General features: G+C 45.7%; 1 protein-coding gene across 8 annotated transcripts in view; it reads left to right on the top strand.

Annotated features, from left to right (window-relative positions):
• The window catches only part of LOC137361949 (adhesive plaque matrix protein-like), a 94,346-nt gene that overhangs the window by 21,889 nt on the left and 48,334 nt on the right, over positions 1 to 24,123 (top strand). For 7 of the 8 annotated variants that reach the window (XM_068026536.1, XM_068026532.1, XM_068026539.1 and 4 more), the window contains 3 exons: positions 5,675 to 5,704; positions 12,615 to 12,644; positions 19,767 to 19,796. In XM_068026536.1, coding sequence (XP_067882637.1) covers positions 5,675 to 5,704; positions 12,615 to 12,644; positions 19,767 to 19,796 — 90 coding nt within the window. The remainder of the gene's footprint in view (positions 1 to 5,674; positions 5,705 to 12,614; positions 12,645 to 19,766; positions 19,797 to 24,123) is intronic. The other variant, XM_068026538.1, reaches the window with a different exon arrangement.

Raw genomic sequence — 24,123 nt, 5'->3', positions numbered from 1 at the left:
TGGCCTAACTAAAGTTCTGTACAGCTGCCACATGACTTGCCAATTTTTATACTTTATGGCCCGAACGATGAAGGCAAGCATGCCGTATGCCTTCTTGACTACCTTATCCACCTGCGTTGCCACTTTCAGTGACCTGTGGACCTGTATGCCCAGATCTCTCTGCCTGTCAATACTCCTCAGGGTTCTGCCATTTACTGTATACTTCCCACCTGCATTACACCTTCCAAAATGCATTACCTCACATTTGTCCGAATTAAACTCCATCTGCCATTTCTCCGCCCAGGTCTCCAACCGATCTCTATCCTGCTGTATCCTCTGACAATCCTCATTACTGTCCGCAACTCCACCAAACTTTGTGTCGTCCGCAAACTTACTAATCAGACCAGCTACATTTTCCTCCAAATCATTTATATATACTACAAACAGCAAAGGTCCCAGCACTGATCCCTGCAGAACACCACTAGTTACATCCCTCCATTCAGAAAAAAACCCATCCACTGTTACCCTCTGTCTTCTGTGACTGAGCCAGTTCTGTATCCATCTTGCCAGCTCACCTCTGATCCAGTGTGACTTCACCTTTTGTACCAGTCTGCCGTGCGGGACCTTGTCAAAGGCTTTACTAAAGTCCATATAGACCACATCCACCGCCCTTCCCTTATCAATCATCTTCGTCACTCCCTCAAAAAACTCCATCAAATTAGTAAGACACGACCTCCCCTTCACAAAACCATGCTGCCTCTCGCTAATAAGTTTGTTTGTTTCCAAATGGGAGTAAATCCTGTCCCGAAGAATCCTCTCTAATAGTTTCCCTACCACTGATGTAAGGCTCACCGGCCTATAATTTCCTGGATTATCCTTGCTACCCTTCTTAAACAAAGGAACAACATTGGCTATTCTCCAATCCTCTGGGACCTCACCTGTACCAATGAGGATGCAAAGATTTCTATCAAGGCCCCAGCAATTTCTTCCCTTGCCTCCCTCAGTATTCTAGGGGAGATCCCATCAGGCCCTGGGGACTTATCTACCTTAATGCTTCGCAAGACACCCAACACCTCCTCCTTTTTGATAATGAGATGACTGAGACTATCTGCACTCCCTTCCCGAGGCTCATCATCCACCAAGTCCTTCTCTTTGGTGAATACTGATGCAAAGTACTCATTTAGCACCTCACCCATTTCCTCTGGCTCCACGCATAGATTCCCATCTCTGTCCTTGAGTGGGCCCACCCTTTCCCTGGTTACCCTCTTGCTCTTTATATATGTATAAAAAGCCTTGGGATTTTCCTTAATCCTGTTTGCCAATGACTTTTCATGACTCCTTTTAGCCCTCCTAACTCCTTGCTTAAGTTCCTTCCTACTGTCTTTATATTCCTTAAGTGCTTCATCTGTTCTTCGCCTTCCAGCCCTTACGAGTGCTTCCTTTTTCTTTTTGACTAGGCTCACAATATCCCGCGTTATCTAAGCTTCCCAAAACTTGCCAAACTTTTCTTTATTCCTCACAGGAACATGCTGGTCCTGGATTCTAATCAGCTGACATTTGAAAGACTCCCACGTCAGATGTTGATTTACCCTCAAACAATCTAAATTCTTCAGTTCCTGCCTAATATTGTTATAATTAGTCTTTCCCCAATTTAGCACCTTCACCCGAGGACTATTCTTATCCTTATCCACAAGTACCTTAAAACTTATGGAATTATGGTCACTGCTCCCGAAATGCTCCCCCACTGAAACTTCGACCACCTGGCCGGGCTCATTCCCCAATACCAGGTCCAGAATGGCCCCATCCCTAGTTGGACTATCTACATATTGTTTCAAGAAGCTCTCCTGGATGCTCCTTACAAATTCTGCCCCATCCAAGCCCCTAGCACTAAGTGAGTCCCAGTCAATATTGGGGAAATTAAAATCACCCACCACTACAACCCTGTTACCTTTACATCTTTCCAAAATCTCTCTGCTCTTCTACCTCCCGCTGGCTGCTGGGAGGCCTGTAGTAAACCCCCAACATCGTGACTGCACCCTTCCTATTCCTGAGCTCCACCCAGATTGCCTCGCTGCATGACCCCTCTGAGGTGTCCTCCCGCAGTACAGCTGTGATATTCTCCTTAACCAGTAATGCAACTCCCCCACCCCTTTTACATCCCTCTCTATCCCACCTGAAGCTTCTAAAGCTTGGAACATTTAGCTGCCAATCCTGCCCTTCCCTCAACCAAGTCTCTGTAATAGCAACAACATCATATTTCCAAGTACTAATCCAAGCTCTAAGTTCATCTGCCTTACCTGTTATACTTCTCGCATTGAAACAAATGCATTTCAGACCACCAGTCCCTCTGTGCTCAGCAACATCTCCCTGCCTGCTCTTCCGCTTAGTCTTACTGGCCTTATTTACCATGTCCTCCTCATTTACTTCACTAGCTGTCCTACATCTCTGGTTCCCACCCCCCTGCCACACTAGTTTAAACCCTCCCGAGTGACGCTAGCAAACCTTGCAGCCAGGATATTAGTGCCCTTCCAGTTTAGATGCAACCCGTCCTTCTTGTACAGGTCCCATCTGTCCCCGAAGAGAGCCCAATGACCAGATATCTGAAACCCTCCCTTCAACACCAGCTGCTTAGCCACGTGTTTAGCTGCACTATCTTCCTATTTCTAGCCTCACTGGCACGTGGCACAGGGAGTAATCCCGAGATTACAACCCGAGAGGTCCTGTTTCTTTAACTTACTACCTAACTCCCTGAACTCTCCCTGCAGGACCTCATCACTCTTCCTGCCTATTTCATTGGTACCGATGTGTACCACAACCTCTGGCTGCTCACCCTCCCCCTTCAGAATGCCCTCTGTCCGTTCAGAGACATCCTTGACCCTGGCACCAGGGAGGCAACATACCTTCCTGGAGTCTCTTTCACGTCCACAGAAGCACCTATCTGTGCCCCTGATTATAGAGTCCCCTCTAACTATTGCTCTTCTGTGCTTTGTCCCTCCCTGCTAAACAACAGTGCCAGCCATGGTGCCACTGCTCTGGCTGCTGCTGGTTTCCCCTGATAGGCCATCCCCCCCAACAGTATCCAAAACGGTATCAGATGAGAGTCAATGGAAAAAGCCTGAATACAGAACTCCCACTAAGCATAGACTACTACCATCACTGATACATTGCTCCCACTGTTCTCTGTCACTCACTGCTTTCCAAAGATATCTCAATTACACTTTCTGTGAATTGCAGAAAGGAACCATCAGTGTTCAGTTCTCAGTTCCTGGGCTGGAGATGTAGGTTTGAAATAGAACAAAATGTTTGACCATTAATAAAACATCTTTAATCTGTAGTCTACATGGACTTCAGTAAGATTTTTGATAAGGTCCCGCATGAGAGATTGGTTCAAAAGGTAAGTGCCCATGGGATCCAGGGCAATTTGGCCAATTGTATCCAAACTTGGTCCAGTGGCAGGAAGCAGAGGGTGATGGTCAAGGGTTGTTTTTGCAAGTGGAAGGCTATGACCAGTGGTGTACCGCAGGGATCAATGCTGGGACCCTTGCTGTTTGCAGTGTACATTAATGATTTAGACGTGAATATAGGAGATATGATCAGTAAGTTCACAGATGACACAAAAATTGGTGATGTAGTAAATAGTGAGGAGGAAAGCCTTAGATTACAGGATGACAGAGATGGGCTGGTAAAATGGGCGGAGCTGTGGCAAATCAAATTTAATCCTGAGAAGTGTGAGGTGATGAATTTTGGGAGGACTAACAAGGCAAGGGAATATACAATGCATGGTAGGACCTTGGGAAGTACAGAGGGTCAGAGGGACCTCGGTGTACTTGTCCATAGATCACTGAAGGCAGAAGTCACAGGTAGATAAGGTGGTTAGGAAGGCATTTGGGATACTTGCCTTTATTAACTGAGCCACAGAATATAAGAGCAGGGAGGTTCTGATGGAGATGTATAATACGCTAGCTAGGCCACAGCAGGAGTATTGTGTACAGTTCTGGTCACCACACAATAGGAAGGATGTGATTGCACTGGAGAGGGTGCAGTGGAGATTCACCAGGATGTTGCCTGGGCTGGAGCATTTCAGCTATGAAGAGAGACTGAAATCGCTCGGGTTGTTTTCCTTAGAGCAGAGAAGGCTGAGGGGGAACCTGATTGAAGTATACAAAATTATGAAGGGCATTGATAGGTTAGATCGGAAGAAACTTTTTCCCTTCGCGGAGGGGTCAATAACCAGGCGTCATTGATTTCAGGTAAGGGGCACGAAATTTCGAGGGGCTTTGAGGAAATATTTTTCACCCAGAGGGTGGTTGGAATCTGGAACACACTGCCTGAAGAGGTGGTCGAGGCAGGAACCCTCACAACATTTAAGAAATATTTAGATGAGCACTTGAAATACCATAGCATACAAGGCAGCGGGCCAAGTGCTGGAAAATGGGATGAGAGTAGATAGATGATTGAAGGCCGGCAGAGAGACGATTGGGCAAAGGGCCTGTGTCTGTGATGTATAACTCTCGGACTCTATTTAATCCAATCCAAGTAATGCTGGTTATCCTGAGGTTAATAAACTGATAATTTCAGGAGAAACATTTAAAGCACCAGAATTTGTCTCGAGTAGTGGGGATTAACGTGTGATGAGTAGAAGGATTAGAGGGGACATGAGGAAAAACCTTTTTACCCAGAGGGTGATGGGGGTCTGGAATTCACTGCCTTGATCGCTGGTGGAGGCAGAAACCCTCAACTCATATAAAACATACCTGGACCTGCACCTGAAGTCCTGTAAGCCAGAAGGCTACAGTGGTGGGATAGTATTAGATGGCTAGTTTATTCAGCCAGTGCAGTGAAAATGGGCTGAATGGCCTCTTTCTGTGCCGTAACTTTTCTATGCTTCTCTGGTACTAGATCAGCAGCCCATTATACCCAGTTCCTGATACTCAGTTCCACTTTGCTCAGTGGAATTCAATATCAGGCGCTGGGTAGAACAGGCGGCTGACCCAATACCATCCAATATACGTCACTGCCTGAGACACATTTCTCGCCCAGTGTTAACCCAATTGGTTTTCATATTCCAATCCCAAACTCATAAACAGTGATGATAATATCACCATGATCCTCAACCTTCCTCCCAGACAGCTGTCCACCCAGTCCCATTTGCAGGTGTCAATAGGCACCAAGCAGTTACCTTCTCGAATGATCCAAAGCTGTGTGACTGTGGAGCTGTTACTGAGAGTGAACCGTGTGGAACAACCTCCCAGGATCTGAAATTAAACCATGTGATACCAATGACCAAACATTGAGCAGGTTCACCTCAACCACCCATTTCTCCTAAACAGCTTGGTGACTCCACTGAAATAGTAGATAGAAGTGATTTGCACCAATATGGAAAGAATTTATACACTGATATTCACCTGCTCAGAATGTCAAAGCTTTTAAAAAGGTTTAGACAACAGAGAAGGAATCTGATGGGAGTCAATGGACACTTTTAAGGATGGGCTGGATGGATAGTTTTACTGAGGGAGGGTTGTGTTTTACAGAGATATTAACAATTTACCCTGAATATATCTGGCTGAGTTTGGGTGACTGAATGCTTGAAACAGTCAGAACGACTCTTTATGCGCTGGATTGAAAGTATTAAGTGGCCTTTTCTCCTTGTACTCAAACATCTTTCTTCATTAATATACATGTTTTCTATTCACAGTTCCCAAGTACCAAACCTATCAACCTATGGGTAAGTATTTACAATTCTTTCAGATAACATTCCAAAGGACTTACCCACCCATTAACCCACTCTTAAAATGACAGGTTAACACAGGAACCTTTTTGCAGTCCCATAAGGGAGATGCTTCATCAATTCATCTGATTTTCCACAGTATTCGCTGAAGGAGAAATGGTCTATGTGGGAACTTGGGGAAACTGTCTGATCTATTTTAACTTGTTCCAATCAGCTCTTTTACATGAAAAGGAAGATGGGACATTGATTAAAGCTGTCACTAAACTCCCAGATTTCCTTGTTGAGGTTATTATTTTGAATTGATCTATTGTTCCACTCTCAAAGAACAAAGAACAGTACAGCACAGGAACAGGCCATTTGGCCCTCCAAGCCTGCGCTGATCTTGATGCCTGCCGAAACGATCACCTTCTGCACTTCCGGGGTCCGTATCCCTCTATTCCCTTCCTATTCATGTATTTGCCAAGATGTGTCTTAAACGTCGCTATCGTATCTGCTTCCACCACCTCCCCTGGCAGCAAGTTCCAGGCACTCACCACCCTCTGTGTAAAAAACATGCCTCGCACATCCCCTCTAAACTTTGCCCCTCGCACCTTAAACCTATGTCCCCTGGTAACTGACTCTTCCACCCTGGGATAAAGCTTCTGACTATCCAATCTGTTCATGCCGCTGAGAACTTTGTAAACCTCTATCATGTCACCCCTCCACCTCCGTCATTCCAGTGAAAACAATCCGAGTTTATCCAACCGCTCCTCATAGCTAATGCCCTCCAGACCAGGCAACATCCTGGTAAACCTCCTCTGTACCCTCTCCAAAGCCTCCACGTCCTTCTGGAAGTGTGGCGACCAGAATTGCACACAATATTCTAAGTGTGGCCTAAGGTTCTGTACAGCTGCAACATGACTTGCCAATTTTTATACTTTATGCCCCAAACGATGAAGGCAAGCATGCCCTATGCCTTCTTGACTACCTTATCCACCTGCGTTGCCACTTTCAGTGACCTGTGGACCTGTATGCCCAGATCTCTCTGCCTGTCAATACTCCTCATGGTTCTGCCATTTACTGTATACTTCCCACCTGCATTAGATCTTCCAAAATGCATTACCTCACATTTGTCCTGATTAAACTCCATCTGCCATTTCTCCGCCCAAGTCTCCAACCGATCTCTATCCTGCTGTATCCTCTGACAATCCTCATTACTGTCCGCAACTCCACCAACCTTTGTGTCGTCCGCAAACTTACTAATCAGACCAGCTACATTTTCCTCCAAATCATTTATATATACTACAAACAGCAAAGGTCCCAGCACTGATCCCTGAAGAACACCACTAGTTACATCCCTCCATTCAGAAAAACACCCATCCACTGTTACCCTCTGTCTTCTGTGACTGAGCCAGTTCTGTATCCATCTTGCCAGCTCACCTCTGATCCAGTGTGACTTCACCTTTTGTACCAGTCTGCCATGCGGGACCTTGTCAAAGACTTTACTAAAGTCCATATAGACAACATCCAACGCCCTTCCCTCATCAATCATCTTCGTCACTTCCTCAAAAAACTCAAACAAATTAGTAAGACACGACCTCCCCTTAACAAAACCATGCTGCCTCTCGCTAATAAGTTTGTTTGTTTCCAAATGGGAGTAAATCCTGTCCCGAAGAATCCTCTCCAATAGTTTCCCTACCACTGACATAAGGCTCACCGGCGTATAATTTCCTGGATTATCCTTGCTACCCTTCTTAAACAAAGGAACAACATTGGCTATTCTCCAATCCTCTGGGACCTCACCTGTACCAATGAGGATGCAAAGATTTCTGTCAAGGCCCCAGCAATTTCTTCCCTTGCCTCCCTCAGTATTCTGGGGTAGATCCCATCAGGCCCTGGGGACTTATCTACCTTAATGCTTTGCAAGACACCCAACATTTCCTCCTTTTTGATAATGAGATGACTGAGACTATCTACACTCCCTTCCCGAGGCTCATTATCCACCAAGTCCTTCTCTTTGGTGAATACTGATGCAAAGTACTCATTTAGTAACTCGCCCATTTCCTCTGGCTCCACGCATAGATTCCCATCTCTGTCCTTGAGTGGGCCCACCCTTTCCCTGGTTACCCTCTTGCTCTTTATATATGTATAAAAAGCCTTGGGATTTTCCTTAATCCTGTTTGCCAATGACTTTTCATGACTCCTGTTAGCCCTCCTAACTCCTTGCTTAAGTTCCTTCCTGCTGTCTTTTTATTCCTTAAGTGCTTCATCTGTTCTTAGCCTTCCAGCCCTTACGAATGCTTCCTTTTTCTTTTTGGCTAGGCTCACAATATCAAACGTTATCAAAGCTTCCTGAAACTTGCAAAACTTTTCTTTCTTCCTCACAGGAACATGCTGGTCCTGGATTCTAATCAGCTGACATTTGAAAGACTCCCACATGTCAGATGTTGATGTACCCTCAAACAGCCAGCCCCAATCTAAATTCTTCAGTTCCTGCCTAATATTGTTATAATTAGTCTTTCCCCAATTTAGCACCTTCACCCGAGGCCTAGTCTTATCCTTATCCACAAGTACCTTAAAACTTATGGAATTATGGTCACTGTTCCCGAAATGCTCCCCCACTGAAACTTCGACCACCTGGCCGGGCTCATTCCCCAATGCAAGGTCCAGAATGGCCCCATCCCTAGTTGGACTATCTACAGATTGTTTCAAGAAGCCCTCCTGTATGCTCCTTCCAAATACTGCCCCATCCAAGCCCCTAGCACTAAGTGAGTCCCAGTCAATATTGGGGAAGTTAAAATCACCCACCACAACAACCCTGTTACCTTTACATCTTTCCAAAATCTCTCTGCATATCTGCTCTTCTACCTCCCGCTGGCTGTTGGGAGGCCTGTAGTAAACCCCCAACATCGTGACTACACCCTTCCTATTCCTGAGCTCCACCCATATTGCCTCGCTGCATGACCCCTCTGAGGTGTCCTCCCGCAGTACAGCTGTGATATTCTCCTTAACCAGTAATGCAACTCCCCCACCCCTTTTACATCACCCTCTATACCACCTGAAGCTTCTAAAGCTTGGAACATTTAGCTGACAATCCTGCCCTTCCCTCAACCAAGTCTCTGTAATAGCAACAACATCATATTTCCAAGTACTAATCCAAGCTCTAAGTTCATCTGCCTTACCTGTTATACATCTCGCATTGAAACAAATGCACTTCAGACCGCCAGTCCCACTGTGCTCAGCAACATCTCCCTGCCTGCTCTTCCGCTTAGTCTTACTGGCCTTATTTACCATGTCCTCCTCATTTACTTCACTAGCTGTCCTACATCTCTGGTTCCCACCCCCCTGCCACACTAGTTTAAACCCTCCCGAGTGACGCTAGCAAACCTTGCAGCCAGGATATTAGTGCCCTTCCAGTTTAGATGCAACCCGTCCTTCTTGTACAGGTCCCATCTGTCCCCGAAGAGAGTCCAATGACCAGATATCTGAAACCCTCCCTTCAACACCAGCTGCTTAGCCACGTGTTTAGCTGCACTATCTTCCTATTTCTAGCCTCACTGGCACGTGGCACAGGGAGTAATCCAGAGATTACAACCCGAGAGGTCCTGTTTTTTTAACTTACTACCTAACTCCCTGAACTCCCCCTGCAGGACCTCATCACTCTTCCTGCCTATTTCATTGGTACCGATGTGTACCACAACCTCTGGCTGTTCACCCTCCCCCTTCAGAATGCCCTCTGTCCGTTCAGAGATATCCTTGACCCTGGCACCAGGGAGGCAACATACCATCCTGGAGTCTCTTTCACGTCCAGTGAAGCGCCTATCTGTGCCCCTGAATATAGAGTCCCCTCTAACTATTGCTCTTCTGCGCTTTGTCCCTCCCTGCTAAGCAACAGTGCCAGCCATGGTGCCACTGCTCTGGCTGCTGCTGTTTTCCCCTGATAGGCCATCCCCCCCAACAGTATCCAAAACGGTATCAGGTGAGAGTCAATGGAAAAAGCCTGAATACAGAACTCCCACTAAGCATAGACTACTACCATCACTGATACATTGCTCCCACTGTTCTCTGTCACTCACTGCTTTCCAAAGATATCTCAATTACACTTTCTGTGAATTGCAGAAAGGAACCATCAGTGTTCAGTTCTCAGTTCCTGGGCTGGAGACGTAGGTTTGAAATAGAACAAAATGTTTGACCATTAATAAAACATCTTTAATCTGTAGTCTACATGGACTTCAGTAAGATTTTTGATAAGGTCCCGCATGAGAGATTGGTTCAAAAGGTAAGTGCCCATGGGATCCAGGGCAATTTGGCCAATTGTATCCAAACTTGGTCCAGTGGCAGGAGGCAGAGGGTGATGGTCGAGGGTTGTTCTTGCAAGTGGACCCCTGTGACCAGCGGTGTACCGCAGGGATCAATGCTGGGACCCTTGCTGTTTGCAGTGTACATTAATGATTTAGACGTGAATATAGGAGATATGATCAGTAAGTTCACAGATGACATGAAAATTAGTGGTGCAGTAAATAGTGAGGAGGAAAGCCTTAGATTACAGGATGACAGAGATGGGCTGGTAAGATGGGCGGAGCTGTGGCAAATCAAATTTAATCCTGAGAAGTGTGAGGTAATGAATTTTGGGAGGACTAACAAGGCAAGGGAATATACAATGCATGGTAGGACCCTAGGAAGTACAGAGGGTCAGAGGGACCTCGGTGTACTTGTCCATAGATCACTGAAGGCAGAAGTCACAGTCAGAGACTGAAAAGGCTCGGGTTGTTTTCCTTAGAGCAGAGAAGGGTGAGGGGGAACCTGATTGAAGTATACAAAATTATGAGGGGGATTGATAGGTTAGATAGGAAGAAACTTTTTCCCTTAGCGGAGGGGTCAATAACCTGGCGTCATTGATTTAAGGTAAGGGGCACGAGATTTCGAGGGGCTTTGAGGAAATATTTTTCACCCAGAGGGTGGCTGGAATCTGGAACACACTGCCTGAAGCGGTGGTCGAGGCAGGAACCCTCACAACATTTAAGAAGTATTTAGATGAGCACTTGAAATGCCATAGCATACAAGGCAGCGGGCCAAGTGCTGGAAAATGGGATGAGAGTAGATAGATGATTGATGGCCGGCAGAGAGACGATTGGGCAAAGGGCCTGTTTCTGTGCTGTATAACTCTCGGACTCTATTTAATCCAATCCAAGTAATGCTGGTTATCCTGAGGTTAATAAACTGATAATTTCAGGAGAAACATTTAAAGCACCAGAATTTGTCTCGAGTAGTGGGGATTAACGTGTGATTAGTAGAAGGATTAGAGGGGACATGAGGAAAAACCTTTTTACCCAGAGGGTGATGGGGGTCTGGAATTCACTGCCTTGATCGCTGGTGGAGGCAGAAACCCTCAACTCATATAAAACATACCTGGACCTGCACCTGAAGTCCTGTAACCCAGAAGGCGACAGTGGTGGGATAGTATTAGATGGCTAGTTTATTCAGCCAGTGCAGTGAAAATGGGCTGAATGGCCTCTTTCTGTGCCGTAACTTTTCTATGCTTCTCTGGTACTGGATCAGCAGCCCATTATACCCAGTTCCTGATACTCAGTTCCACTTTGTTCAGTGGAATTCAATATCAGGCGCTGGGTAGAACAGGCGGCTGACCCAATACCATCCAATATACGTCACTGCCTGAGACACATTTCTATCCGAAAGTCTATCACCGGTTGTAGCATTCATGCTTTTGTCCCACAGAGTGTACATTCAGATTCGTTTATTGAACAATGATCACTGAATCCTGAAATCACCATGAAATATAGAAAAGAATTCTGATTAATGTAACCTGCACCTTCCCAATATACCAACACACCCAGCATACAAAGCAGGAATCCACGATTATATTTATTTTCCACCCCTTGTTTCTCCGATGAACCGCACATCGGAGGCCCGAAAGGATAAAGAAATGGTTAGAGGGAGGGCAGCGTCCATTCCTCAGTTCTGATTACTGATCTTGTTGGGATCTGACCGCTTTCAAGCACATTTTTCCTTCCAACAATTTAATCCTGAATTTGTGCTATAAAGATGGTGAAATATTCAACATCAGCAGAGTGTTTCAAAGGGCAATCGCCGATTGGCCGGCCATTTCAAACCCACCTAACTGTGCTCTCTATTAACTTGAATAAAATGGAGATACAGGCGGGATGTATAACTGATGGTCATTCCGTTATCACCTGTTCCATATACTGGCTGAAATTGAATTCCAAACTCCTGATCTCACATTAGCTCGCCCAGTGTTAACCCAATTGGTTTTAATATTCCAATCCCAAACTCATAAACAGTGATGATAATATCACCATGATCCTCAACCTTCCTCCCAGACAGCTGTCCACCCAGTCCCATTTGCAGGTGTCAATAGGCACCAAGCAGTTACCTTCTCGAATGATCCAAAGCTGTGTGACTGTGGAGCTGTTACTGAGAGTGAACCGTGTGGAACAACCTCCCAGGATCTGAAATTAAACCATGTGATACCAATGACCAAACATTGAGCAGGTTCACCTCAACCACCCATTTCTCCTAAACAGCTTGGTGACTCCACTGAAATAGTAGATAGAAGTGATTTGCACCAAAATGGAAAGAATTTATACACTGATATTCACCTGCTCAGAATGTCAAAGCTTTTAAAAAGGTTTAGACAACAGAGAAGGAATCTGATGGGAGTCAATGGACACTTTTAAGGATGGGCTGGATGGATAGTTTTACTGAGGGAGGGTTGTGTTTTACAGAGATATTAACAATTTACCCTGAATATATCTGGCTGAGTTTGGGTGACTGAATGCTTGAAACAGTCAGAACGACTCTTTATGCGCTGGATTGAAAGTATTAAGAGGCCTTTTCTCCTTGTACTCAAACATCTTTCTCGATTAATATACATGTTTTCTATTCACAGAGCCCAAGTACCAAACCTATCAACCTATTGGTAAGTATTTACAATTCTTTCAGATAACATTCCAAAGCACTTACCCACCCATTAACCCACTCTTAAAATGACAGGTTAACACAGGAACCTTTTTGCAGTCCCATAAGGGAGATGCTTCATCAATTCATCTGATTTTCCACAGTATTCGCTGAAGGAGAAATGGTCCATGTGGGAACTTGGGGAAACTGTCTGATCTATTTTAACTTGTACAAATCAGATCTTTTACATGAAAAGGAAGATGGGACATTGATTAAAACTGTCACTAAACTCCCAGATTTCCTTGTTGAGGTTATTATTTTGAATTGATCTATTGTTCCACTCTCAAAGAACAAAGAACAGTACAGCACAGGAACAGGCCATTTGGCCCTCCTAGCCTGCGCTGATCTTGATGCCTGCCGAAACTAACACCTTCTGCACTTCCGGGGTCCGTATCCCTGTATTCCCTTCCTATTCATGTATTTGTCAAGATGTCTCTTAAACGTCGCTATCGTATCTGCTTCCACCGCCGCCCCTGGCAGCAAGTTCCAGGCACTCACCACCCTCTGTGTAAAAAACTTGCCTCGCACATCCCCTCTAAACTTTGCCCCTCGCACCTTCAACCTATGTCCCCTAGTACTGACTCTTCCACCCTGGGATAAAGCTTCTAACTATCCAATCTGTTCATGCCGCTGAGAACTTTGTAAACATCTATCATGTCACCCCTCCACCTCCGTCATTCCAGTGAAAACAATCCGAGTTTATTCAACCTCTCCTCATAGCTAATGCCCTCCAGACCAGGCAACATCCTGGTAAAACTCCTCTGTACCCTCTCCAAAGCCTCCACGTCCTTCTGGTAGTGTGGCGACCAGAATTGCACACAATATTCTAAGTGTGGCCTAAGGTTCTGTACAGCTGCAACATGACTTGCCAATTTTTATACTTTATGCCCCAAACGATGAAGGCAAGCATGCCCTATGCCTTCTTGACTACCTTATCCACCTGCGTTGCCACTTTCAGTGACCTGTGGACCTGTATGCCCAGATCTCTCTGCCTGTCAATACTCCTCAGGGTTCTGCCATTTACTGTATACTTCCCACCTGCATTAGATCTTCCAAAATGCATTACCTCACATTTGTCTGCCATTTCTCCGCCCAGGTCTCCAACCGATCTCTATCCTGCTGTATCCTCTGACAATCCTCATTACTGTCCGCAACTCCACCAAACTTTGTGTCGTCCGCAAACTTACTAATCAGACCAGCTACATTTTCCTCCAAATCATTTATATATACTACAAACAGCAAAGGTCCCAGCACTGATCCCTGCAGAACACCACTAGTTACATCCCTCCATTCAGAAAAAAACCCATCCACTGTGGCCCTCTGTCTTCTGTGACTGAGCCAGTTCTGTATCCATCTTGCCAGCTCACCTCTGATCCAGTGTGACTTCACCTTTTGTACCAGTCTGCATGCGGGACCTTGTCAAAGGCTATACTAAAGTCCATATAGACAACATCCACCGCCCTTCCCTCATCAATCATCTTCGTCACTTCCTCAAATAACTCAATCAAATTAGTAAGACACGACCTCCCCTTAACAAAACCATGCTGCCTCTCGCTAATAAGTTTGTTTGTTTCCAAATGGGAGTAAATCCTGTCCCGAAGAATTCTCTCTAATAATTTCCCTACCACTGACGTAAGGCTCACCGGGCTATAATTTCCTGGATTATCCTTGCTACCCTTCTTAAACAAAGGACCAACATTGGCTATTCTCCAATCCTCCGGGACCTCACCTGTACCAATGAGGATGCAAAGATTTCTGTCAAGGCCCCAGCAATTTCTTCCCTTGCCTCCCTCAGTATTCTCGGGTAGATCCCATCAGGCCCTGGGGACTTATCTACCGTAATGCTTTGCAAGACACCCAACACCTCCTCCTTTTTGATAATGAGATGACTGAGACTATCTACACTCCCTTCCCGAGGCTCATCATCCACTAAGTCCTTCTCTTTGGTGAATACTGATGCAAAGTACTCATTGAGTAACTTGCCCATTTCCTCTGGCTCCACGCATAGATTCCCATCTCTGTCCTTGAGTGGGCCAACCCTTTCCCTGGTTACCCTCTTGCTCTTTATATATGTATAAAAAGCCTTGGGATTTTCCTTAATCCTGTTTGCCAATGACTTTTCATGACTCCTGTTAGCCCTCCTAACTCCTTGCTTAAGTTCCTTCCTGCTGTCTTTTTATTCCTTAAGTGCTTCATCTGTTCTTAGCCTTCCAGCCCTTACGAATGCTTCCTTTTTCTTTTTGGCTAGGCTCACAATATCCCGCGTTATCTAAGCTTCCCAAAACTTGCCAAACTTTTCTTTCTTCCTCACAGGAACATGCTGGTCCTGGATTCTAATCAGCTGACATTTGAAAGACTCCCACATGTCAGATGTTGATGTACCCTCAAACAGCCAGCCCCAATCTAAATTCTTCAGTTCCTGCCTAATATTGTTATAATTAGTCTTTCCCCAATTTAGCACCTTCACCCGAGGACTATTCTTATCCTTATCCACAAGTACCTTAAAACTTATGGAATTATGGTCACTGTTCCCGAAATGCTCCCCCACTGAAACTTCGACCACCTGGCCGGGCTCATTCCCCAATACCAGGTCCAGAATGGCCCCATCCCTAGTTGGACTATCTACAGATTGTTTCAAGAAGCCCTCCTGTATGCTCCTCACAAATACTGCCCCATCCAAGCCCCTAGCACTAAGTGAGTCCCAGTCAATATAGGGGAAGTTAAAATCACCCACCACTACAACCCTGTTACCTTTACATCTTTCCAAAATCTCTCTGCATATCTGCTCTTCTACCTCCCGCTGGCTGCTGGGAGGCCTGTAGTAAACCCCCAACATCGTGACTGCACCCTTCCTATTCCTGAGCTCCACCCATATTGCCTCGCTGCATGACCCCTCTGAGGTGTCCTCCCGCAGTACAGCTGTGATATTCTCCTTAACCAGTAATGCAACTCCCCCACCCCTTTTACATCCCCCTCTATCCCACCTGAAGCTTCTAAAGCTTGGAACATTTAGCTGACAATCCTGCCCTTCCCTCAACCAAGTCTCTGTAATAGCAACAACATCATATTTCCAAGTACTAATCCAAGCTCTAAGTTCATCTGCCTTACCTGTTATACATCTCGCATTGAAACAAATGCACTTCAGACCGCCAGTCCCGCTGTGCTCAGCAACATCTCCCTGCCTGCTCTTCCGCTTAGTCTTACTGGCCTTATTTACCATGTCCTCCTCATTTACTTCAGTAGCTGTCCTACATCTCTGGTTCCCACCCCCCTGCCACACTAGTTTAAACCCTCCCGAGTGACGCTAGCAAACCTTGCAGCCAGGATATTAGTGCCCTTCCAGTTTAGATGCAACCCGTCCTTCTTGTACAGGTCCCATCTGTCCCCGAAGAGAGCCCAATGACCAGATATCTGAAACCCTCCCTTCAACACCAGCTGCTTAGCCACGTGTTTAGCTGCACTATCTTCCTATTTCTAGCCTCACTGGCACGTGGCACAGGGAGTAATCCAGAGATTACAACCCGAGAGGTCCTGTTTTTTTAACTTACTACCTAACTCCCTGAACTCCCCCTGCAGGACCTCATCACTTTTCCTGCCTATTTCATTGGTACCGATGTGTACCACAACCTCTGGCTGTTCACCCTCCCCCTTCAGAATGCCCTCTGTCCGTTCAGAGACATCCTTGACCCTGGCACAGGGAGGCAACATACCTTCCTGGAGTCTCTTTCACGTCCACAGAAGCGCCTATCTGTGCCCCTGAATATAGAGTCCCCTCTAACTATTGCTCTTCTGCGCTTTGTCCCTCCCTGCTAAACAACAGTGCCAGCCATGGTGCCACTGCTCTGGCTGCTGCTGTTTTCCCCTGATAGGCCATCCTCCCCAACAGTATCCAAAACGGTATCAGATGAGAGTCAATGGAAAAAGCTTGAATACAGAACTCCCACTAAGCATAGACTACTACCATCACTGATACATTGCTCCCACTGTTCTCTGTCACTCACTGCTTTCCAAAGACATCTCAATTACACTTTCTGTGAATTGCAGAAAGGAACCATCAGTGTTCAGTTCTCAGTTCCTGGGCTGGAGACGTAGGTTTGAAATAGAACAAAATGTTTGACCATTAATAAAACATCCTTAATCTGTAGTCTACATGGACTTCAGTAAGATTTTTGATAAGGTCCCGCATGAGAGATTGGTTCAAAAGGTAAGTGCCCATGGGATCCAGGGCAATTTGGCCAATTGTATCCAAACTTGGTCCAGTGGCAGGAGGCAGAGGGTGATGGTCAAGGGTTGTTTTTGCAAGTGGAAGGCTATGACCAGTGGTGTACCGCAGGGATCAATGCTGGGACCCTGGCTGTTTGTAGTGCACATTAATGATTTAGACGTGAATATAGGAGATATGATCAGTAAGTTCACAGATGACATGAAAATTAGTGGTGCAGTAAATAGTGAGGAGGAAAGCCTTAGATTACAGGATGACAGAGATGGGCTGGTAAAATGGGCGGAGCTGTGGCAAATCAAATTTAATCCTGAGAAGTGTGAGGTGATGAATTTTGGGAGGACTAACAAGGCAAGGGAATATACAATGCATGGTAGGACCTTGGGAAGTACAGAGGGTCAGAGGGACCTCGGTGTACTTGTCCATAGATCACTGAAGGCAGAAGTCACAGGTACATAAGGTGGTTAGGAAGGCATATGGGATACTTGCCTTTATTAACTGAGCCATAGAATATAAGAGCAGGGAGGTTCTGATGGAGATGTATAATACGCTAGCTAGGCCACAGCTGGACTACTGTGTACAGTTCCGGTCACCACACTATAGGAAGGATGTGATTGCACTGGAGAGGGTGCAGTGGAGATTCACCAGGATGTTGCCTGGGCTGGAGCATTTCAGCTATGAAGAGAGACTGAAAAGGCTCGGGTTGTTTTCCTGAGAGCAGAGAAGGCTGAGGGGGGAACCTGATTGAAGTATACAAAATTATGAGGGGGATTGATAGGTTAGATAGGAAGAAACTTTTTCCCTTAGCGGAGGGGTCAATAACCTGGCGTTATTGATTTAAGGTAAGGGGCACGAGATTTCGAGGGGCTTTGAGGAAATATTTTTCACCCAGAGGGTGGTTGGAATCTGGAACACACTGCCTGAAGCGGTGGTCGAGGCAGGAACCCTCACAACATTTAAGAAGTATTTAGATGAGCACTTGAAATGCCATAGCATACAAGGCAGCGGGCCAAGTGCTGGAAAATGGGATGAGAGTAGATAGATGATTGAAGGCCGGCAGAGAGACAATTGGGCAAAGGGCCTGTTTCTGTGCTGTCTAACTCTCGGACTCTATTTAATCCAATCCAAGTAATGCTGGTTATCCTGAGGTTAATAAACTGATAATTTCAGGAGAAACATTTAAAGCACCAGAATTTGTCTCGAGTAGTGGGGATTAACGTGTGATTAGTAGAAGGATTAGAGGGGACATGAGGAAAAACCTTTTTACCCAGAGGGTGATGGGGGTCTGGAATTCACTGCCTTGATCGCTGATGGAGGCAGAAACCCTCAACTCATATAAAACATACCTGGACCTGCACCTGAAGTCCTGTAACCCAGAAGGCTACAGTGGTGGGATAGTATTAGATGGCTAGTTTATTCAGCCAGTGCAGTGAAAATGGGCTGAATGGCCTCTTTCTGTGCCGTAACTTTTCTATGCTTCTCTGGTACTGGATCAGCAGCCCATTATACCCAGTTCCTGATACTCAGTTCCACTTTGTTCAGTGGAATTCAATATCAGGCGCTGGGTAGAACAGGCGGCTGACCCAATACCATCCAATATACGTCACTGTCTGAGACACATTTCTATCCGAAAGTCTATCACCGGTTGTAGCATTCATGCTTTTGTCCCACAGAGTGTACATTCAGATTCGTTTATTGAACAATGATCACTGAATCCTGAAATCACCATGAAATATAGAAAAGAATTCTGTTTAATGTAACCTGCACCTTCCCAATATACCGACACACCCAGCATACAAAGCAGGAATCCACGATTACATTTATTTTCCACCCCTTGTTTCTCCGATGAACCGCACATCGGAGGCCCGAAAGGATAAAGAAATGGTTAGAGGGAGGGCAGCGTCCATTCCTCAGTTCTGATTACTGATCTTGTTGGGATCTATCAGCTTTCAAGCACATTTTTCCTTCTAACAATTTAATCCTGAATTTGTGCTATAAAGATGGTGAAATATTCAACATCAGCAGAGTGTTTCAAAGGGCAATCGCCGATTGGCCGGCCATTTCAAACCCACCTAACTGTGCTCTCTATTAACTTGAATAAAATGGAAATACAGGCGGGATGTATAACTGATGGTCATTCTGTTATCACCTGTTCCATATACTGGCTGAAATTGAATTCCAAACTCCTGATCTCACATTAGCTCGCCCAGTGTTAACCCAATTGGTTTTAATATTCCAATCCCAAACTCATAAACAGTGATGATAATATCACCATGATCCTCAACCTTCCTCCCAGACAGCTGTCCACCCAGTCCCATTTGCAGGTGTCAATAGGCACCAAGCAGTTACCTTCTCGAATGATCCAAAGCTGTGTGACTGTGGAGCTGTTACTGAGAGTGAACCGTGTGGAACAACCTCCCAGGATCTGAAGTTAAACCATGTGATACCAATGACCAAACATTGAGCAGGTTCACCTCAACCACCCATTTCTCCTAAACAGCTTGGTGACTCCACTGAAATAGTAGATAGAAGTGATTTGCACCAAAATGGAAAGAATGTATACACTGATATTCACCTGCTCAGAATGTCAAAGCTTTTAAAAAGGTTTAGACAACAGAGAAGGAATCTGATGGGAGTCAATGGACACTTTTAAGGATGGGCTGGATGGATAGTTTTACTGAGGGAGGGTTGTGTTTTACAGAGATATTAACAATTTACCCTGAATATATCTGGCTGAGTTTGGGTGACTGAATGCTTGAAACAGTCAGAACGACTCTTTATGCGCTGGATTGAAAGTATTAACAGGCCTTTTCTCCTTGTACTCAAACATCTTTCTCGATTAATATACATGTTTTCTATTCACAGAGCCCAAGTACCAAACCTATCAACCTATTGGTAAGTATTTACAATTCTTTCAGATAACATTCCAAAGCACTTACCCACCCATTAACCCACTCTCAAAATGACAGGTTAACACAGGAACCTTTTTGCAGTCCCATAAGGGAGATGCTTCATCAATTCATCTGATTTTCCACAGTATTCGCTGAAGGAGAAATGGTCTACGTGGGAACTTGGGGAAACTGTCTGATCTATTTTAACTTGTTCCAATCAGATCTTTTACATGAAAAGGAATATGGGACATTGATTAAAGCTGTCACTAAACTCCCAGATTTCCTTGCTGAGGTTATTATTTTGAATTGATCTATTGTTCCACTCTCAAAGAACAAAGAACAGTACAGCACAGGAACAGGCCATTTGGCCCTCCAAGCCTGCACTGATCTTGATGCCTGCCGAAACTAACACCTTCTGCACTTCCGGGGTCCGTATCCCTCTATTCCCTTCCTATTCATGTATTTGTCAAGATGTCTCTTAAACGTCGCTATCATATCTGCTTCCACCGCCGCCCCTGGCAGCAAGTTCCAGGCACTCACCACCCTCTGTGTAAAAAACATGCCTCGCACATCCCCTCTAAACTTTGCCCCTCGCACCTTCAACCTATGTCCCCTAGTACTGACTCTTCCACCCTGGGATAAAGCTTCTAACTATCCAATCTGTTCATGCCGCTGAGAACTTTGTAAACCTCTATCATGTCACCACTCCACCTCCGTCATTCCAGTGAAAACAATCCAAGTTTATCCAACCTCTCCTCATAGCTAATGCCCTCCAGACCAGGCAACATCCTGGTAAAACTCCTCTGTACCCTCTCCAAAGCCTCCACGTCCTTCTGGTAGTGTGGCGACCAGAATTGCACGCAATATTCTAAGTGTGGCCTAAGGTTCTGTACAGCTGCAACATGACTTGCCAATTTTTATACTTTATGCCCCAAACGATGAAGGCAAGTATGCCGTATGCCTTCTTGACTACCTTATCCACCTGCGTTGCCACTTTCAGTGACCTGTGGACCTGTATGCCCAGATCTCTCTGCCTGTCAATACTCCTCAGGGTTCTGCCATTTACTGTATACTTCCCACCTGCATTAGATCTTCCAAAATGCATTACCTCACATTTGTCTGCCATTTCTCCGCCCAAGTCTCCAACCGATCTATATCCTGCTGTATCCTCTGACAATCCTCATCATTATCCGCAACTCCACCAAACTTTGTGTCGTCCGCAAACTTACTAATCAGACCAGCTACATTTTCCTCCAAATCATTTATATATACTACAAACAGCAAAGGTCCCAGCACTGATCCCTGCAGAACACCACTAGTCACATCCCTCCATTCAGAAAAAAACCCATCCACTGTTACCCTCTGTCTTCCGTGACCGAGCCAGTTCTGTATCCATCTTGCCAGCTCACCTCTGATCCAGTGTGACTTCACCTTTTGTACCAGTCTGCATGCGGGACCTTGTCAAAGGCTATACTAAAGTCCATATAGACAACATCCACCGCCCTTCCCTCATCAATCATCTTCGTCACTTCCTCAAAAAACTCAATCAAATTAGTAAGACACGACCTCCCCTTAACAAAACCATGCTGCCTCTCGCTAATAAGTTTGTTTGTTTCCAAATGCGAGTAAATCCTGTCCCGAAGAATTCTCTCTAATAGTTTCCCTACCACTGACGTAAGGCTCACCGGGCTATAATTTCCTGGATTATCCTTGCCACCCTTCTTAAACAAAGGAACAACATTGGCTATTCTCCAATCCTCCGGGACCTCACCTGTACCAATGAGGATGCAAAGATTTCTGTCAAGGCCCCAGCAATTTCTTCCCTTGCCTCCCTCAGTATTCTAGGGTAGATCCCATCAGGCCCTGGGGACTTATCTACCGTAATACTTTGCAAGACTCCCAACACCTCCTCCTTTTTGATAATGAGATGACTGAGACTATCTACACTCCCTTCCCGAGGCTCATCATCCACCAAGTCCTTCTCTTTGGTGAATACTGATGCAAAGTACTCATTGAGTAACTTGCCCATTTCCTCTGGCTCCACGCATAGATTCCCATCTCTGTCCTTGAGTGGGCCCACCCTTTCCCTGGTTACCCTCTTGCTCTTTATATATGTATAAAAAGCCTTGGGATTTTCCTTAATCCTGTTTGCCAATGACTTTTCATGACTCCTTTTAGCCCTCCTAACTCCTTGCTTAAGTTCCTTCCTACTGTCTTTATATTCCTTAAGTGCTTCATCTGTTCTTAGCCTTCCAGCCCTTATGAATGCTTCCTTTTTCTTTTTGACTAGGCTCACAATATCCCGTGTTATCCAAGCTTCCTGAAACTTGCCAAACTTTTCTTTCTTCCTCACAGGAACATGCTGGTCCTGGATTCTAATCAGTTGACATTTGAAAGACTCCCACATGTCAGATATTGATTTACCCTCAAACAGCCAGCCCCAATCTAAATTCTTCAGTTCCTGCCTAATATTGTTATAATTAGTCTTTCCCCAATTTAGCACCTTCACCCGAGGCCTAGTCTTATCCTTATCCACAAGTACCTTAAAACTTATGGAATTATGGTCACTGCTCCCAAAATGCTCCCCCACTGAAACTTCGACCACCTGGCCAGGCTCATTCCCCAATACCAGGTCCAGAATGGCCCCATCCCTAGTTGGACTATCTACATATTGTTTCAAGAAGCCCTCCTGTATGCTGCTCACAAATTCTGCCCCATCCAAGCCCCTAGCACTAAGTGAGTCCCAGTCAATATTGGGGAAGTTAAAATCACCCACCACTACAACCCTGTTACCTTTACATCTTTCCAAAATCTCTCTGCATATCTGCTCTTCTACCTCCCGCTGGCTGCTGGGAGGCCTGAAGTAAACCCCCAACATCGTGACTGCACCGTTCCTATTCCTGAGCTCCACCCATATTGCCTCGCTGCATGACCCCTCTGAGGTGTCCTCCCGCAGTACAGCTGTGATATTCTCCTTAACCAGTAATGCAACTCCCCCACCCCTTTTACATCCCCCTCTATCCCACCTGAAGCTTCTAAAGCTTGGAACATTTAGCTGACAATCCTGCCCTTCCCTCAACCAAGTCTCTGTAATAGCAACAACATCATATTTCCAAGTACTAATCCAAGCTCTAAGTTCATCTGCCTTACCTGTTATACTTCTCGCATTGAAACAAATGCACTTCAGACCACCAGTCCCGCTGTGCTCAGCAACATCTCCCTGCCTGATCTTCCTCTTAGTCCTACTGGCCTTATTTACTATGTCCCCCTCATTGAATTCACTAGCTGTCCTACATCTCTGGTTCCCACCCCCCTGCCACACTAGTTTAAACCCACCCGAGTGACGCTAGCAAACCTTGCAGCCAGGATATTAGTGCCCTTCCAGTTTAGATGCAACCCGTCCTTCTTGTACAGGTCCCATCTGTCCCCGAAGAGAGCCCAATGACCAGATATCTGAAACCCTCCCTTCAACACCAGCTGCTTAGCCACGTGTTTAGCTGCACTATCTTCCTATTTCTAGCCTCACTGGCACGTGGCACTGGGAGTAATCCAGAGATTACAACCCTCGAGGTCCTGTTTCTTTAACTTACTACCTAACTCCCTGAACTCTCCCTGCAGGACCTCATCACTCTTCCTGCCTATTTCATTGGTACCGATGTGTACCACAACCTCTGGCTGTTCACCCTCCCCCTTCAGAATGCCCCCTGTCCGTTCAGAGACATCCTTGACCCTGGCACCAGGGAGGCAACATACCATCCTGGAGTCTCTTTCACGTCCACAGAAGTGCCTATCTGTGCCCCTGATTATAGAGTCCCCTCTAACTATTGCTCTTCTGCGCTTTGTCCCTCCCTGCTAAACAACAGTGCCAGCCATGGTGCCACTGCTCTGGCTGCTGCTGTTTTCCCCTGATAGGCCATCCCCCCCAACAGTATCCAAAACGGTATCAGGTGAGAGTCAATGGAAAAAGCCTGAATACAGAACTCCCACTAAGCACTCAGCATAAGGGGCAAAGTTTCGAGGGGATGTGTGAGGCAAGTTCTTTACACAGAGAGTGGTGAGTGCCTGGAACTTGTTGCCGGGGGAGGTGGTGGAAGCAGGTACCATAGAGACGTTTAAGAGACATCTTCACAAATACATGAATCGGAAGGGAATAGAGGGATATGGACCCCGCAAGTGCAGAAGGTTTTAGTTTAGGCAGGCATCAAGATCGGCGCAGGCTTGGTGGGCCGAATGGCCTGTTTCTGTGCTGGACTGTCCTTTGTTCTTTATTAAGTGGCCTTTTCTCCTTGTACTCAAACATCTTTCTTCATTAATACACATGTTTTCTATTC

Source organism: Heterodontus francisci, unplaced genomic scaffold, assembly GCF_036365525.1.
Source record: "Heterodontus francisci isolate sHetFra1 unplaced genomic scaffold, sHetFra1.hap1 HAP1_SCAFFOLD_323, whole genome shotgun sequence".
Classification (NCBI taxonomy): domain Eukaryota; kingdom Metazoa; phylum Chordata; class Chondrichthyes; order Heterodontiformes; family Heterodontidae; genus Heterodontus; species Heterodontus francisci.
Note: the sequence above shows the minus strand (reverse complement) of the source record. Positions and strands in the feature narration are given on the sequence as shown.